We start from the raw sequence: 17113 nt of genomic DNA on the forward strand, positions 1-17113 counted from the left end.
TTCCAAAGTGCTAGGATTACAGGTGTGAGTCACCACACCCAGCCTCTTTTTCTTTTTTTTTTTTTTTAAATTGAGATGGAGTCTTGCACTGTTCCCCAGGCTGGAGGACAGTGGTACGATCTTGGCTCACTTCCACCTCCTCCTCCTGGGTTCGAGTGCTTCTCTCATCTCAGCCTCATGAGTAGCTGGGATTACAGGCGTGCGCCACTATGCCCGGCAAATTTTTGTATTTTTAGTTGACATGGCATTTCACTATGTTGGCCATAGTGGTCTCGAACTCTTGACCTCGAGTAATCCACTCACCTCAGCCTCTCAAAGTGTTGGGATTACAGGTGTGAGCTACCATGCCTAGCCTCTTTTGCCAGCTATTGATGAGGCAGCCTAAAATGCTGGAGGTCTTTAAAAGGAGCCAAACATTAGATAATTGATCTATAAAATTATATAACATTTTAAAAGGAATATAAAGAATAATGAATAATTCACCTTAAGAAATTAAAACAGTGAAACAGGGACAATCCAGAAACTCTTGATTGCATACCCACATTCCAATCTCCTCCAGAGAAACCATTATTCTATATTTGACATTATTTCATTTCTTTGTACTTTTACTGTGTATTGACAATGAGATTTTTATATCAAGCTCAATTTTTCATTTTTTTTTGTATTTTAATGATAAGCTCTATAATGATACATATGAAAGACTCCATGTCTTTGATCTGTAAAGTTTTTACATTTTTAAGAAAACCGTCTTTTCTACATGGTGTTACTTTGAAAGCTTCATTTATTTTTTGGGGAAGTGGGGTGGTGGTGGTGGTGGTGGTCGTGGTGGTGGTGGTGGTCGTGGTCAGTGGTGGTGGTAGTAGTAGTAGTAGTGACAGGGTCTCACTCTGTCAGCCAGACTGCAGTCTCCAACTCCTGGGCTCAAGTGATTCTCCCACCGTAGCCTCCTGAGTCACTGGGACTTCAGGTTTATGCCACCATGCCCAGCTAACTAAAGCCTCATTTGGTAGCATTGTCCAAGGTGTTGGATTTAGAGATCCAACGGTGTTTTTATTTTCTTTCTAACTTCTATAACCCACATGTAGAATATCTCTGTTGGCTTCTTAAATCTAGATGTCAAATCTATCATGCATAATCTATAGTACCCCAGTGGGGGTTAGCCATGTTGAGATTAATTCTACAGCTTGTGCTGAGTATAGTGTATTAGTCTACTTTTGGCTCATGATTCATTGATGATTCCTCTAAGCAGTTCCCTTAACTTGGAACAGAAGATCTGGGAAAGAACTAAATCTGGTTAGGGAAAAGCAATTATTAGCTATGTTTTTCAGGACTCTTTAGTTATCACGTGGTTAATTTCTGTACTTTCTGTTGAATTTTTAGTTTTTTTGTTCCTCGGTAGAGCTACAGAAATTTAAGGTTCACTTTAAATGAACATAGCCACTACTGACTAAAATACCTGCTTTTGTAGTTTGGAAAGTATCCACAGTTCTTCCTGATGTGAACCTTATCAAAGGCCAAAACAGACAGGCTTGCTGCGGGAGATAAACTTTCTAATTATGAAACTACCCTTAAAGAAAGAAACATAATTATTTATGTAGGTTACAGTGTTGAGCACTTAAGTCCTCTGAAAGTTCTCTTCTAAATACAGATGATTTTGTTTCCGTCTTCCATTGTGTCATGTCACTTTGCTTTACATGTGACACCTATTGTGTCACATGTAGCTATCCTAGATATCCTAGATATTCATTAGTCATATTCATAGTAGTACATGTGCATGCTCAATCCAGAAAACTAAAAAATACAGTAGCATAAATAATACTCAAATGTAAAGTAGCGTAAATGTCAACCAGGTAGGATATTCGTATGACATGAAATGATGATAATAGGACATGAGAGTTAAAGGGATTCTAATCCAAAGGACAAGTTTAAGAGGCTTCTTTATTACCTCCATGTGATCAATTAGTTTTCAGTACGTTTATGTTTATTTAGTCTGCTTCTGTCACAGAAACATAGTAGGAAGAAGTTAAACTAGAGATGGAGTCCAATAGACATCCTAAATGTTGATACTGGGCATGCATGGGTTGGGGTAGGAAATGTGGTATGAGAGTAGGGTGCTGCTGGGGGCATTTGGTAAGGATGGAGAGTGGAGAGGTCATATGGGGGATGAATTGAAACCAGGCAGTACTTAGCAAGAGGTAGTGGGAGCTGAATTAGCATGGTAACAATAAGGAAAGGAAGTTACCACCCAGAGAGAACTTGATATGCCTGACTGGGTGTGGAAGGTGAGAGATGTTTTACTGCCTGGATGGTGCCTTTCACAGAGATCATGATAAAGAGGGTAGGAGGTAGGTAGGTTTTGAATGTGATTGAGTTTGCATTGCCTGTAAGACTGTAAAGTAGAGGTGTCATCCATGGTTAGAGTGGTGCTCTAAAGAGAGTTCATAGCTGGAGATTTTGAAAAGTTTTAAAAACTTTTTGTTGTAGATAATTTCAAGCATTACCAAAGAAACAGTTGACATAACAAACGTCCGTGGACCCATCACCTAGATCAATAGCCATCAACTCTTGTTTTGTGCATACTCTGATTACCCCCAACCACTAGATTACATTGATGTTAATTCCAGCCATTATGTAATGTCATCTTTAATTTTTTATTTTTATTTTTTGAGACGGAGTTTCGCTCTTGTTGCCCAGGCTGGAGTGCAATGGCGAGGTCTTGGCTCACTGCAACCTCAGTCTCCCAGGTAGCTGGGATTATAGGCGCCCACCACTACACTTGGCCAATTTTTGTGTTTTTAGTAGAGACAAGGTTTCACCGTGTTGACCAGACTGATTGCGAACTCCTAAACTCAGGTGATTCACCCACCTCGGCCTCCCAAAGTGCTGGGATTGAGCCACCGCACCCGGCCTCATCTGTAAATATTTTGGCATGTACTTAAATAAAATATTTTTTCTGTAAACATAACTACCATATGAATTTCTATGTAAAAATAAAAGGACCAGCCTGGGCAACATGGTGAAATCCTGTCTGAGCGAATGAATAGATGAACGAACGAACGAACGAACAAGAAAGAAAAGCAAGCAAGCTGGGTGTGGTGGTGTGCACCTGTAGTCCCAGCTAGTTGGGAGGCTGAGGTTGGAGGATCACCTGCACTCAAGGAGATGGAGGCTGCAGTGAGCCATAATTATGCCACTGCACCCCAGCGTGGGTGACAGAGTGAGACCCTATCTCAAAATAAATAAATAAATTTCAAATGCTTAATGATCTCTTATTATTATCAAATATCTAAGCAGTAATCAAATGGATCTAATTATTACAGGTTTTTTTTTAAACAGTGGTTTGTTTCCATAAGGATCCAACAAGGCCTACACAGTACATTTGGTTGATTTGTCTCAAAACTATCTTTTAATTAATCTCAAGTTACCCCTTTGCTTCTCTTGCTTTCCTTTTCTTCCCATTTAACATTTTCGTTGCATAAACTGGGTTGCATATTCAAAAGAGTTAGTTTTATTCTGAATTTTGCTGATAATTTCCATAAAGTCATTTAACATGCTGATTCTATGTTTTGTGAAACTGTGAATTAAAATGAGACGTAGTGGCTTGTTTAGGTTCTGGTTCCATTGCGGGAGAAGGGTAAGAATACTTTGATCCATATGTCCATGTGTATGCTCATCAGGAAGCATGTGGTGTCTGGCTGTCTTTCTTTTTTCTGATGTTAGTGGCCATTAATGATCACTGCCAAGATTGCTTATTTCATGAGGGCTTTGAAAAATAGTGACATTTTAATTCTATTATTCCTCTTTATTTCTTAACTGGAATAGAAAGAGAAAGCTTCCTTCATCAATTCTTTGATTACCCTGACCTACAGTTCATCCAGGAAAGGTCAGTTCAATTTTGATTCCTTCCCGTTAGTTGACAATTTTTAGAGCAGTGAGTTAATTTCTTAGGATTCTTCAGAGGTGACTAATGAGAGGAGTGTGTGTGTGTGTGTGTGTGTGTGTGTTTGTGTGTATATGTGTGTGTCTGTGCCCCTCTGTTTGAGTCTGTAGTAGTCATTGCTCTCTCCCTTGCTGTTTTTTTCTGTCATTTTCTGTTCTAGACCTTGAAGCATCCATTTCTCCTAGGTGCCTTGATTCCTTTTCATGGGAAATAATATTTGGAGACCACAGTATGGTACAATGGGTGCTCGTCATCATTGAGTTGGTCACCTATCTAGGCCTTTCAGGGAATTATTTAACAGAGACTTTATTTATTTATTTATTTATTTATTTATTTATTTATTTAGAGATGAAGTCTCGCTCTTGCCCAGACTAGAGTGCAACCTCCTCCTCCCATGTTCAAGCGGTTCTCCTGCCTCAGCCTCCTGAGTAGCTGGGACTACAGGCGCATTTCACCACGCCTGGCTAATTTTTTGTATTTTTAGTAGAGACAGTGTTTCACCGTGTTGGCCAGGCTGGTCTCAAACTCCTGACCACAAGGTCCTGACCACAAGATCTACCCACCTCGGCCTCCCAAAGTGCTGGGATTACAGGTGTGAGCCACCACGCCCGGCAAGAGACCTTATTTATAAAAGAAAGTATAAGTATATATTGACTTTTTTTTTGTATTTTGAGATGGAGTTTTGCTCTTGTTGTCCAAGCTGGAGTGCAATGGCGTGATCTCGGTTCACCGCAACCTCCACCTCCTAGGTTCAAGCGATTCTCCTGCCTCAGTCTCTCGAGTAGCTGGGATTACAGGCATGTGCCACCACTCCCAGCTAATTTTGTATTTTTGGTAGAGACGGGGTTTCTCCATGTTGGTCGAGCTGGTCTTGAACTCTCGACCTCAGGTGATCTGCCTGCCTCGGCCTCCTAAAGTGCTGGGATTACAGGCATGAGCCACCACGCCTGGCCTATATTGACTTTTTGTTTGTTTGTTTGTTTTTGAGACAAGAGTCTTGCTCTGTCACCCAGGCTGGAGTGCAGTGGCATGATCTCAGCTTACTGCAACCTCCGCCTCCCAGGTTCAAGCGATTCTCCTGCCTCAGCCTCATGAGTAGCTGGGATTACAGGTGCTCACCACTATGCCCTGCTAATTTTTGTATTTTTAGTAGAGACGGGGTTTTACCATGTTGGCCAGGCTGGTCTCAAACTCCTAATCCTAAGTAGCTGGGATTACAGGCATGTGCCACCACTCCCAGCTAATTTTGTATTTTTGGTAGAGACGGGGTTTCTCCATGTTGGTCGAGCTGGTCTTGAACTCTCGACCTCAGGTGATCTGCCCTCCTCGGCCTCCCAAAGTGCTGGGATTACAGGTGTGAGCCACTGCCCCCAGCCAAAATGTTGGTTCTTAATTGCATTGATGTAATTTGTTTTCGCTAGGAAAAAAAGTTTATAGGTATGTATAATATATATGTAATATATATTATATGCATAATTTATATGCATAATATGTAATACAGTCTTGGTGCAATTAGGAATCATTTTACTTCTTAAAATAAGGCCAGATATGGTGGCTTATGCCTGTAATCCCAATACTTTGTGAGGCTGAGGCAGGTGGATCAGAAGGTCAGGAGTTTGAGAGCAGCCTGGCCAATATGGTGAAAGCCTGTCTCTACTAAAAATACAAAAAAATTAGCCGGTCGTGGTGGCACCTACTTGGGAGGCTGAGGCAGGAAAATTGCTTGAACCCAGAGGCAGGAGTTGCAGTGAGCCAAGATTGCACCACAGCACTCCAGCCTGGGTGACAGAGCAAGACTCTGTCTCAAAAAAAAAAAAAAAAAAAGAAAGAAAGTAAAAAGAAAAGAAATAAAGAATTATAGACTAGATACAAGATTTTCTGAAAAGATACAAATACAGTTCTTAAAGTATCACAGAGGTAGCAACTTTGAGAAGCAGCTGTGGGAACAAATGCAAAAGGATGGAATTATTAAAAGATAAAAGCTCAAAGGAAAGGCCTCGTGGAACTTAAACACCTGAGAAGGAAGTGCATCTTGGCTGGTGATGGGGTCTAGGTGTTTGACTTTGGACTCAGACTTCTGACGGGCAGAAGCAGTGTTGCTGGTATCTCTGAAGTGTATTACAGTAAAGCTGGTCCTATAAATATTGGAAAGTCTGCAAACTGGAGCTAGCTCCAGTATAGGAAGGAACTGCTGCAGCTGGGATGAAGCTGCATCACTGGTGTGATACTCACAGAAATTACATGCAGATAGGAAGAAAAGAGGAAGCTGACTGTGAGAATCAAGTGCCTTCTTCTGATGTTGCATTCTCCCTCCAGCATTACCCGTTGTTAGACTCGAATGTGAAACCAGCTTGTAAAGCATAAATGTTGCTTTCTGAATAAGAGTTTATAGTAGAGTGGAGTTGGAGCTGAAAATAGAAGTTGTAGAGTGTTTTTATCAAAACAGAAAGCAAGGAAGACAGTAGTTATATGTATGCACTGGAGATATTCGATCAAATCATGTGTTTTTGTTGTTGTTGTTGTTGTTGTTGTTGTTGTTTTTTAAGAGAAGGAGTTTCACTCTGTTGCCCAGGCTGGAATGCAGTGGCATGATCTTGGCTCTCTGCAACCTCCACCTCCTGGGTTCAAGCAATTATCCTGCATCAGCCTCCAGAGTAGCTGGGACTACAGGCGCACACTGCCACATCCGGCTAATTTTTTGTATTTTAGTAGAGACAGGGTTTCACCATGTTGCCCAGGCTGGTCTCGAACTCCTGAGCTCAGGCATTCCACCTGCCTTGGCCTCCCGAAGTGCTAGGATTACAGGTGTTAGCCACTGTGCCCAGCCAGCCAAATCATGTTTTAAAGTTACCTGAAATAAATAAATCTTCTCTGTGCAGTTAAGCCACCCACTTGATTAGGCAGGTTCATTTATTAAATTTTGCTTTTGACATTTAGGAATGTAAATGTTTAAAATATTGCATAACTACATATAAAACATTCATGTCATTTGAAAGGAAAATCTATAAACTTCTATCCCTGTCTTGTCTACCCATCTACCTTATTTCTTCCCAACCTCGTAGGTAACTATTTAATCTCCTTTATGGATTATCCTTCCTTTTTAAATATTATGTTAACGTACAATTTAAAACTAAGCTATCCCATTCCATCCCATCTGTATTAGTCTGCTTTTGCATTACTATAAAGAAATACCTGATACTGGGTAATTTATAAAGAGGTTTAATTGGCTTGCGGTTTCACTGGCTGTACAGGAAGCATGATGCTGGCATCTGCTAAGCTTCTGGGGAAGCCTCAGGAAACTTACAATCATGGTGGAAGGCGAAGGGGCAGTATGCTTGTCTTACATGTGGCCAAAGCAGGAGCCAAAAGAGGGTGGGAGGTGCCCCTCTCTCTCTCTCTCTCTCTCTCTCTCTCTTTCTTTCTTTCTTTCTTTCTTTCTTTCTTTCTTTCTTTCTTTCTTTCTCTTTCTTTCTTTCTTTCTCTCTCTCTCTCTTTCTTTCTTTCCTTTCGTTCGTTCTTTCTTCTTTCCTTTTCTCTTCTCTTCTCTTCTCTTCTCTTTTCTTTTCTTTTCTTTTCTTTTCTTTTCTTTTCTTTTCTTTTCTCTTTTCTTTCTCAGATGGAATTTCAGTCTTATTGTCCAAGCAGGAGTGCAATGGCCAATCTCAGCTCACTGCAACCTCCACCTCCCAGGTTCATGCAATTCTGCTACCTCTGCCTCCCAAGTAGCTGGGATTACAGGTGTGCGCCACCATGCCCAGCTAATTTTTTGTATTTTTAGTAGAAACGGTGTTTCACCATGTTAGCCAAGCTGGTCTCGAACTCCTGACCTCAGGTGATCGGCCTGCCTCAGCCTCCCAAAGTGCTGGTATTACAGGTGTGAACCACCGCGCCCGGCCATGCCACACACTTTTAAATGAACACATCTCCATGTGAACTCACTACCATGAGAACAGCACCAAGGGGGATATCCACCCGCATGATCCAGTCACTTCCCATCAGGTCCGACCTCCAACATTGGGGATTACAATTCTACATGAAATTTGGTCAGGGACACAGATCCAAACCATATCATTCTACCCCAGCCCCTCCCAAATCTTATGTCCTTCTCACATTTCAAAACACAATCATGCCTCCCAACAGTCACCCAGAGTCTTAACCATTTCAACATTAACTCAAAAAGTCCTAAGTCTCATATTTGAGATGAGAAGACAAGACAAGTCTCTTCTCCCTATGAGCCTGTAAAGTCAAAAACATGTTACTTGCAAGATACAATGTGGGTACAGGCATTGGGTAAATACTCCCATTCCAAAATGGAGAAATCAGCCAAAAGAAAGGGGCTGTAGGCTTTGTGCAAGTCCAAAACCCAGCAGCGTGGTCATTAAATCTTAAGGCTCCAAAATAATCTCCTTTGACTTCACATCTCTCATCCAGGACACACTGGTACAAGGGGTGGGCTCCCAAAGCCTTGGGCAGCTGTACTTAACACCTGTGGCTTTGCAGGGTTCAGCCCCCACAGCTGCTCTCGCAGGCTGCTCTCATGGGTTGACATTGAGTATCTGTGACTTTTCCAGACTGAAGGTGCAAGCTGCTGGTGGATCTGCCCTCCTGGGTTCTGGAGGACAGTGGCACTCTTCTCACAGCTCCACTTGGGAGGACCCCAGTGGGGACTCTGTGTGGGTGCTCCAGCCCCACATTTCTCCTCTGCACTGCCTGAGTAGAGGTTCTCTGTGAAGGCTCTGCCCCTGCAGCAGGCTTCTGCTTGGACATCCAGGCCTTTCCGTAAATCTTCTGAAATCTAGGCAGAGAGAGGTTCCCAAATCTTACCTCTTGGATTCTGTGTACCTGTAGGCTTAACAGCATGTGGAAGCTGCCAAGGCTTATGTCTTGCATCCTGTGAAGCAGCGGCCTGAGCTACATCTGGGCCTCTTTGAGCCATGGCTGGAACTGGAGAGGCTAGGATACAGGGAGCAGTGTCCTGAGGCTTCTCAGGGGAGTGAGCCCTTGAGCCTGGCCTGGCCTGCAGAACCATTCAGTCCTTCTAGGCCTCTGGGCCTGTGACAAGAGTGGCTGTTCAGAATGTCTCTGAAATACCTTCAAGGCTTTCCCCGTACCCCCAGTTTCTGCAGCCTGCTTGAATTCTTCCCCCGAAAATGGGCTTTTCTTTTCTACCACATGGCCAAGCTGCAAATTTTCCAAACTTTTATACTCTGCTTCCCTTTTAAATATATAAGTTCCAACTTCAGGTCATTTCTTTGCTCATGCATATGAGCATAGGTTGTTAGAAGCAGCCAGGTCACATCTTGAACACTTTGCTGCTTAGAAATTTCATCCACCAGATACTCTAAATCATCTCTCAAATTCAGAGTTCCACAGATCCCTAGAGTAGGGGCACAGTCCAACCGAGCTCTTTGCCAAGGTGTAACAAAAGTGACCTTTGCTGCATTTCCCAATAAGTTTATTTCCATCTGTGACCTCCTCAACCTGGACTTCATTGTCCATATTACTATCAGCATTTTGGTCACAACAATTTAACAAATCTCCAGGACAAAATTTTTGTCACCTTCCTGCCTTTTTCTGTGCCCTCCAAGCTGTTTGAAATTCTGCCCATTACGCAGTTCCAAAGCTGCTTCTACATTTTAAGGTATCTTTATAGCAGTGCCCCACTCCTCAGTCTCACTTTGCTATAAAGAAATATCTGAGACTGGGTAACTTATAAAGAAAAGAGGTTTAATTGGCCCATGGTTCCGCAGGCTGTACAGGAAGCATGATGCATCTGCTCAGCTTACAATCATGGCAGAAGGTGAAGAGAGCAGGCTCATCCACATGGATGGAGCAGGAGCAAAAAAGAGAGAGTGGGGAGGCACCACACACTTAACTAGATCTCGCGAGAACTCAATCACTATCATGAGAACAGCACCAAGGGGTAAATCACTCCCGTGATCCACCCATCTCCCAGCAGGCCCCACCTCCAACATTGGGGATTACAGTTCAGCATGAGATTTGGGCAGGCACACAGATCCAAACCATATTACCATCTTTCTTGAATAAGCAGTAGCATTACACACACATGCTTTTCCTGTTTTATTTTACTTTATGTACTAGTAATCTCTCCTGAGTGGTGTAAATAGAAATTACTTCTTTTTATAGCTTACTGTGGAAATTAAATTTTAGATTACATCCTTTTAGAGAAGCTATATGAGGCTAAGGAAGTAGATGAGATCAATCCCTATAATAAAAAACTACAGAATCAGAGGAAGAAGGGTGGGATCCACAGTGACAGTCAGGCTATCTGATAGGAGGATTGGCAGGTATTAAGGAATTCACATGATTTCTAGGAAGCAGGAGTCAGTGGTATCAAGTAATGTTAGAAAGATTGAAGATGATAAGACCAGAGAAAAGGTAGATTTTGGTTTATGGACCTATCAGGTATTTGGAATTTGGTTAGTGTCAACCACTGAGTGAAGTGGAAAAAATTTTTGCTGTCAAACCTGTTCTCATCTCCACATCGCACTTCTAGCAACCCTCACCAAAGCCACTGAAAAATCCTCCTAGCTTGTCATTATACAGAAACGCTTTTGCTCCTTTTGTAATTTGTTCTCTATATTGTAGCCATTGTGACATAAAAATTCAAATCTGGCCATGTCACTTTCTTAAAAGCTTTTAATAGACTTATTTGGATAAACACCAAAATTGTCTCGTGACTCCACTTAATCTGGCCCCTGTCTCTCGTCCTAGCTTCTCTTGCCAGTCTTCCCCGCAGGTCGCACCCCTCAGTCGCACCACTTCAGTCATACTTGCCTTCGTTCAGTTCTTTGAACCTGCTTGCTCTTCTTGCCTGGGACTTTTTCTACATGCTGTTCTCTCTTCCTAGAAGTAAAAGCCTTCACTGGGTAATCCCTCTTCATGCTTTCCCTAGCCTTCCAACCCCACTAAAATGAGATCCATTTCTTCATCATACGTTCTTACAACTTTCTGTATATTTCCTTTATGATAATTCTCAGTTTGTAGTTATATATTGATATGCTTATTCTAATAATGTGCATCTGCCTCACATTTAATCTTCACAACTACTCAGTAATATCTGTATCATTACCCTCATATTAAAGATGAGTATTCTATGTAACCTGCCCAAGACCACTGAGCTAGTAAGTGAGGGAACTGGGATTTGAACCTGCAGTATTTACAAGACTGTAGTTATCATATGGGCAGGGACCACGTTTGCTTTTCCTGACTGTTCTGTTCTCACACCTAGCATAATGTTTGGGAAATACCTAGTTGAAATATTTGGGATGCTGAATTAAGGAGAAAATGTACTTATATTCTTGTCTCCGCACAGTATTTTCATTTCATATGTGTATAATGTAACACACAATGTCAGTTTAAAATTTCCCAACACCATTAGGAAGCTAACTGATTTAGCCCGATATGGTTAGTGTATCATGTATATATAGCTCGTGATAGGACCAGCTTTTCATTTTCTCAAAAATTCATGTGTCATGGTTCTTTTATTGTCAGGTGTGTACAAGCTGTGAGGACAACGCAGAAGCTAATGGGTTTTGTGTAGAGTGTGTTGAATGGCTCTGCAAGACGTGTATCAGAGCTCATCAGAGGGTAAAGTTCACAAAAGACCATACTGTCAGACAGAAAGAGGAAGTATCTCCAGGTAATACATGAGTTATTTTCTTTTTTTTTCTTCTATCTTTCCCCGTCTTTTCTTCCTTCCTGTATTGACTTGTTTTGACAGTTTTATTTTGATAAGTATTAAATATATACTCTTAAGTAAAAGAGGTTTATATTATAATTGAAATTTAAATACTTAAAAATGTTGGAAAATGTGAATAGATGTAGAACCCTGTTTTACATTCATACTGCATGTCCTCCTGCTTCTATAAATGTCTTCAACTGGTGTGAATATAGAACAAATGGAGAAAAAAAATGCTTTTTCTTATTTTTCTTTTATCTCTAAGGTAACAACAAAGAGCGGGCTTAAATATTTTATAACTCTTTTCCTTTTGATATTCTTGTTGTAAACCTGCATCATGATTATTTGTCTGATATGTGGATAGCCAGAGAGGCTTTTTTATGTAATTATTATTTCTGGTTTTATTGTCTTGTTTTTAATGTACAGTTCACTCATATATTTTTTATTTGGTAAAATACATGCAACATAAAATTTGTCATTTTAACTATTAAATGTACAATTCAGTGGCATTTATTACATTTACGCGTTGTGCAAGCATCACTACTATTTTCAAAACTTGTTTATCACCCCAATCAGCATCTTTGTACCCTTTAAGTAATAACTCCAATTTTCTGGCTGGACACAGTGGCTCATGCCTGTAATCCCAGCACTTTGGGAGGCTGAGGCGGGTGGATCACGAGATCAGGAGATCGAGACCATCCTAGCTAACACAGTGAAACCCCATCTCTACTAAAAACGTACAAAAACATTAGCCAGCCATAGTGGTGGGCGATTGTAGTCCCAGCTACTCGGGAGGCTGAGGCTGGAGAATGGCATGAACCTGGGAGGTGGAGCTTGCAGTCAGATCGCGCCACTGCACTCCAGCCTGGGCGACAGAGCAAGACTCCGTGTCAAAAGAAAAACAATAATAATAATAACTCCGTTTTTCTTCCCTTAGCTCCTGGTAACTTCAAACCTATTTTCTTTTTTGTGAGACTGAGTCTTGCTTTGTCACGCAGGCTAGCTGTAGCGCAGTGGCGCATTCTCAGTTCACTGCAACCTCTGCTACCTGGGTTCATGCTATTCTCCTGCCTGTAACTGGGATTACAGGTGTGCGCCACCATGTGTGGCTAATTTTTGTATTTTTAGTAGACACGGGGTTTTACCATGTTGGCCAGGCTGGTCTCGAGCTCCTGACCTCAAGTGATCCGCCAGCCTTGGCCTCCCAAACTACTGGGATTACAAACATGAGCCACTACACCCAGCCTTTATTTTCTGTCTCTGTAAATTTGCTGATTCTGGATATTTCACACAAGTGGAATCACATGGTATTTGTTCTTTGATATTTAACTTATTTTACTTAGCGTAATATTTTAAGGATTCATCCATGTAATAGCGTGTATCAAAATGTAGCAAAACCTTTTTTTGTGTGTTTGTTGTTTGAGACTAGTGAAAGACTTGGTATAATCCCAGCACTTTGGGAGGCCGAAGTAGGATGATTGCCTGAGCCCAGGAGTTCTAGACCAGCCTTGGCAACATGGCAAAACCCTATCTACAAAGAAAAGAAAATTAGCTGGGCGTAATAGTGCATGCCTGTAATCCCAACAACCTGGGAGATGAGATGGTGGGAGGACCGCTTGAACCAAGGAGCTCGAGGCTGCAGTGACCTGTGATCACTGCCATTACACTCCGCTTGCACGACAGTGTGAGGTCCTGTCTCAAAAAAAAAAAAAAAAAAAAAAAAGAATTGCATTGCTGGAGTTAATTCCATATTTCATCTTGATGTGTTGTGCTTTTAATATAATATATTACCGATTTTCTCTATCTGGTTATTTTCATTTTCAGTCTGAATTCTACGTGTTTACATATTTGTATCTTCAGAAATACTTCTTGAATTTATTTATCTAATTATCAGTTTTATATGTTTTAGTTCATTAATTTTATCTGTAATTCCTCTCAGGTTACCTTAGGGTTTTTGCGTGTGTGTTTTGTTTTGTTTTGTTTCTTGAGACAGAATCTCACTCCATGACCCAGGCTGGAGTGCAGTGATGCGATCTCGGTTCACTGCAAGCTCCACCTCCCGGGTTCAAGCAATTCTCCTGCTTCAGCCTCCCAAGTGCCTGGGATTATGTAATCTCTGTGCCACCATGCCTGTCTAATTTTTGTATTTTTAATAGAGATGGGGTTTCACCATGTTGGCCAGGCTAGTCTGGAACTCCTGACCTCAAGTGATCCACCCGCCTTGGGCTCCCAGAGTGCTGGGATTACAGATGTGAGCCACCATGCCTGGTATAGGCCAGCATACTAGTTTGTCAGTTTTGACACTATTGACATTTTGAGCTAGATAATTCTTTATTGCTGGGGACTGATTTGTGCATTATTAAAAAAAAAAGAAATGCAAATGGCTAATTACTGAACATTGTTTCATTTCAGTTATTAAAGAAATGCATTCTAGGATAGTGACGTATGTGTCTTCTCTCTTTCTCTCTTTCTGTCTCTTACATTTATTAAATTGTCAAAGATGAAAAATTTTGAGAGTTCCCCCTGTTAATATGGTTAATAGCCACTCTACACTGGTTGGAGTACAAGTTGGCACAATTATTTAGCTTTTCTCTGTATGAATTACCCTTTAACAATTCTACCACTAGGAATTTATCTTATGGAAACATTTAAATGATTTATAATTTTCATATGTTTATTTCAGCATTATTTGCAGTACTGAAAAATGAATAACTTACAAATATCCTTAGCAAGCGGTATAGTGGTTTATCTATTTCGTGAAATACTATACAGTTAACAAATAAGAAATGAGGTAGATATATATACTAATACAGAAAGGCATCTAAGGTAGAGTTAAGTGAGAAAAAAAAATCTTTAAAAGACAATATATGTACTGCCATTTATTGTTTTATAAAATGTAACACTGCACTATACTATATGTACTTCCATACTTAGAAAAACAACCAGAGGAATGCACACCAGGTTATTAATAGTAATAATCTCTGGAGGTAGGATTATTTCTGAAATGTTTGGATTTTGCCTTTAATTATTAGTAAGATAACTGAGGTTTACTATTTAACCATATTTATTCATATTCTGATTTTTTTCACTTAACATGACATAAACATTTTCCAGTTTTATCCCCACACTGGAAAACTAGAGTGTAATAATAAAAATATTATTATTTCTGTGTTAATGCGTATCGTCTGTTAGGATTTTTACAAAAGTAGGTTATTTGACTACTCCTTTTGGACATTTTTATTATATTTTCTTTCTCCCTCTCTCTCTTTCCATCTCTTTCTCTGCCTCTCTGTCTCTGTCTATGAGGTCTCACAATGTTCCCAGGCTGGACTCAAACTCTTGGTGCTCAAGCAACTGATCCTGTCAACTCAGCTTCCTGAATAGCTGAGACTACAGGCGTGGGCCACTGTGCCCTGCTGGATTTTCCAAATTGCATTTTCAAAAAATCTCCTCCCATATTTGGGATAGAAGACATCCAGGTGATTCATACTCATTTACCAGGGCTGTCTTCTTAAGGCTTTTTAATGCAATAAAACATATTTTTAACTACACACTTAGTTCTTTCATTTACTTCTGAATTAATTTTAATTTCTTCCTGGAAAATGAAAAGGTTATTTGCTTTTTTTCCTGAAATGCTGACAATATGTGATATCTTAATATCTGTAATTCTTAGTGAAAGTTATGGTATAGGTGAAGCTGTAGTGTTTATATCAATAGATGTGAATTCAAATGGGCCATCGAATAATTATTTACTATTCAATTATGTTCATTTTCTTCTCTTTGTCTCCCATTGTTTCTGCAGAGGCAGTTGGTGTCACCAGCCAGCGACCGGTGTTTTGTCCTTTTCATAAAAAGGAGCAGTTGAAGCTGTACTGTGAGACATGTGACAAACTGACATGTCGAGACTGTCAGTTATTAGAGCATAAAGAACATAGGTACCAGCATCTTTGGTTATGTATATAGATTCATATGCAGCTTTAGAGGACTAAAGGACTGCTGCCAACCCTCATCAAATGGCAGTCTGCAAATAGGTTTTGTGTAACCAGCAGTATGCTGGCCTATACCAGGGTTTATCAATTTTGACACTACTGACATTTTGGGCCAGGTAATTCTTTATTGTTGGGGACTGATCTGTGTGTTATATGGTGGTTAGCATCCTTGACCTCTATCAACTAGTTGCCAGTAGCAACCCTCTAACCCTCCCCAGTTGTGACAACAAAATGTGGCTCCAGACATTGGCAACGTCCTATGGAGCAAAATCATCCTGAATTGAGAACACTGGCCAACACACTGTTTAAAAATATATAGAACTAGTTGCCAGCATTGTAAAATGGGGAGATTTTACATTTTTTAAATATCTAGATTTTTGGCTTTTTTGAGAAAATGGAAGCTCTTCTAGCCCTGGGTCTGTATACATTCATGTCAACATTTGAGGCATGCCTTTTCCAGTTCATTATAGTTCATAGCAAAGCTTACTTTTAAACCTAATCTCAACAGTCATTCAGGTCAGCAACAGATGATTTAGACAGTAAGATTCAAATTGATACAAAATATAATTGCTTATGATGGTCTAGGCTCCTGATACTGGCAGACTGGATAATTTGGACCAACAGTGAGAATGACTAGAAAACCTGCACAAAATACAGAAATTATCTATATGAAATGCTAGAGCTAATAAAATAGTAAAGCATTATTGGACAGGATTGGGTTGGAGCTGGGGCTAAGGATGGCGGGGGCCTTTTACTCCCCTTGAGGTATTTGCCTAGAGATGAGGAGTAATTTTAATAGGCTCACAGAGCTGAGAAATCACGGCCTGGAGTGCAAGGATCATGCATGGTCAATGTGTCTCCTTGTCTTGAGTTCATACCCTGAAAGTCTACACTATTACAGTAAAGATAAATTAGTAAGTAGTTCCTCACAGGGACTAAAGCTGAGCACTTAAAATTGGATTAAAATGAAGTCATATCGCTGGCTCCTGAAGTTTCCTGGTAGAATCAAATGTTAAATCCTTGCCAGAAAGACAAAGAAGACATCTAGGCCTCCAACTTAGTCAATAATGAATTTTGGAAAAACGATATTCACAGAATTAGAAATAACCAGGTTTGTTAGGAGATTAGACAATGTGAACATAGTGAGACCCCATCCCGACAAAACATTTGCTGGGCACAGTGGTGTGTGCTTGTATTCCTAGCTACTTGAGAGACTGATGTGCTCCCACCTGAGCTCCTGGGATTGCCTGAGTCCAGGAGTTCAAGGCTGCAGTGATAGTGCCACTGCACTCCAGCCTAAGTGAAAGGATGAGACCCTGTCTTTAAAAAAGAAAGAAAGAAAGAAAGAAAACCCTGAAAATTACAGTATCTGAAATTAACTCAGTAGAAGGGCTTAAGAACAGATTTGGCATAGCATGAAATGAGAATTAATGAGCTAGAAGAAAATTAAGAAAATATCCAGAAAGAAGCATCATCAACAAG

General features: G+C 40.5%; 1 protein-coding gene across 2 annotated transcripts in view; it reads left to right on the forward strand.

Moving 5' to 3' along the window:
• Nucleotides 1-17113, forward strand: part of LOC103226979 (transcription intermediary factor 1-alpha) — a 121911-nt gene that overhangs the window by 43936 nt on the left and 60862 nt on the right. For both annotated transcript variants that reach the window (XM_073009379.1, XM_073009380.1), the window contains exons 3-4: nt 11456-11603; nt 15445-15577. In XM_073009379.1, the coding sequence (XP_072865480.1) occupies nt 11456-11603; nt 15445-15577 (281 nt within the window). The remainder of the gene's footprint in view (nt 1-11455; nt 11604-15444; nt 15578-17113) is intronic.

Source organism: Chlorocebus sabaeus, chromosome 21 (assembly GCF_047675955.1).
Source record: "Chlorocebus sabaeus isolate Y175 chromosome 21, mChlSab1.0.hap1, whole genome shotgun sequence".
NCBI classification, from domain to species: Eukaryota; Metazoa; Chordata; class Mammalia; order Primates; family Cercopithecidae; genus Chlorocebus; species Chlorocebus sabaeus.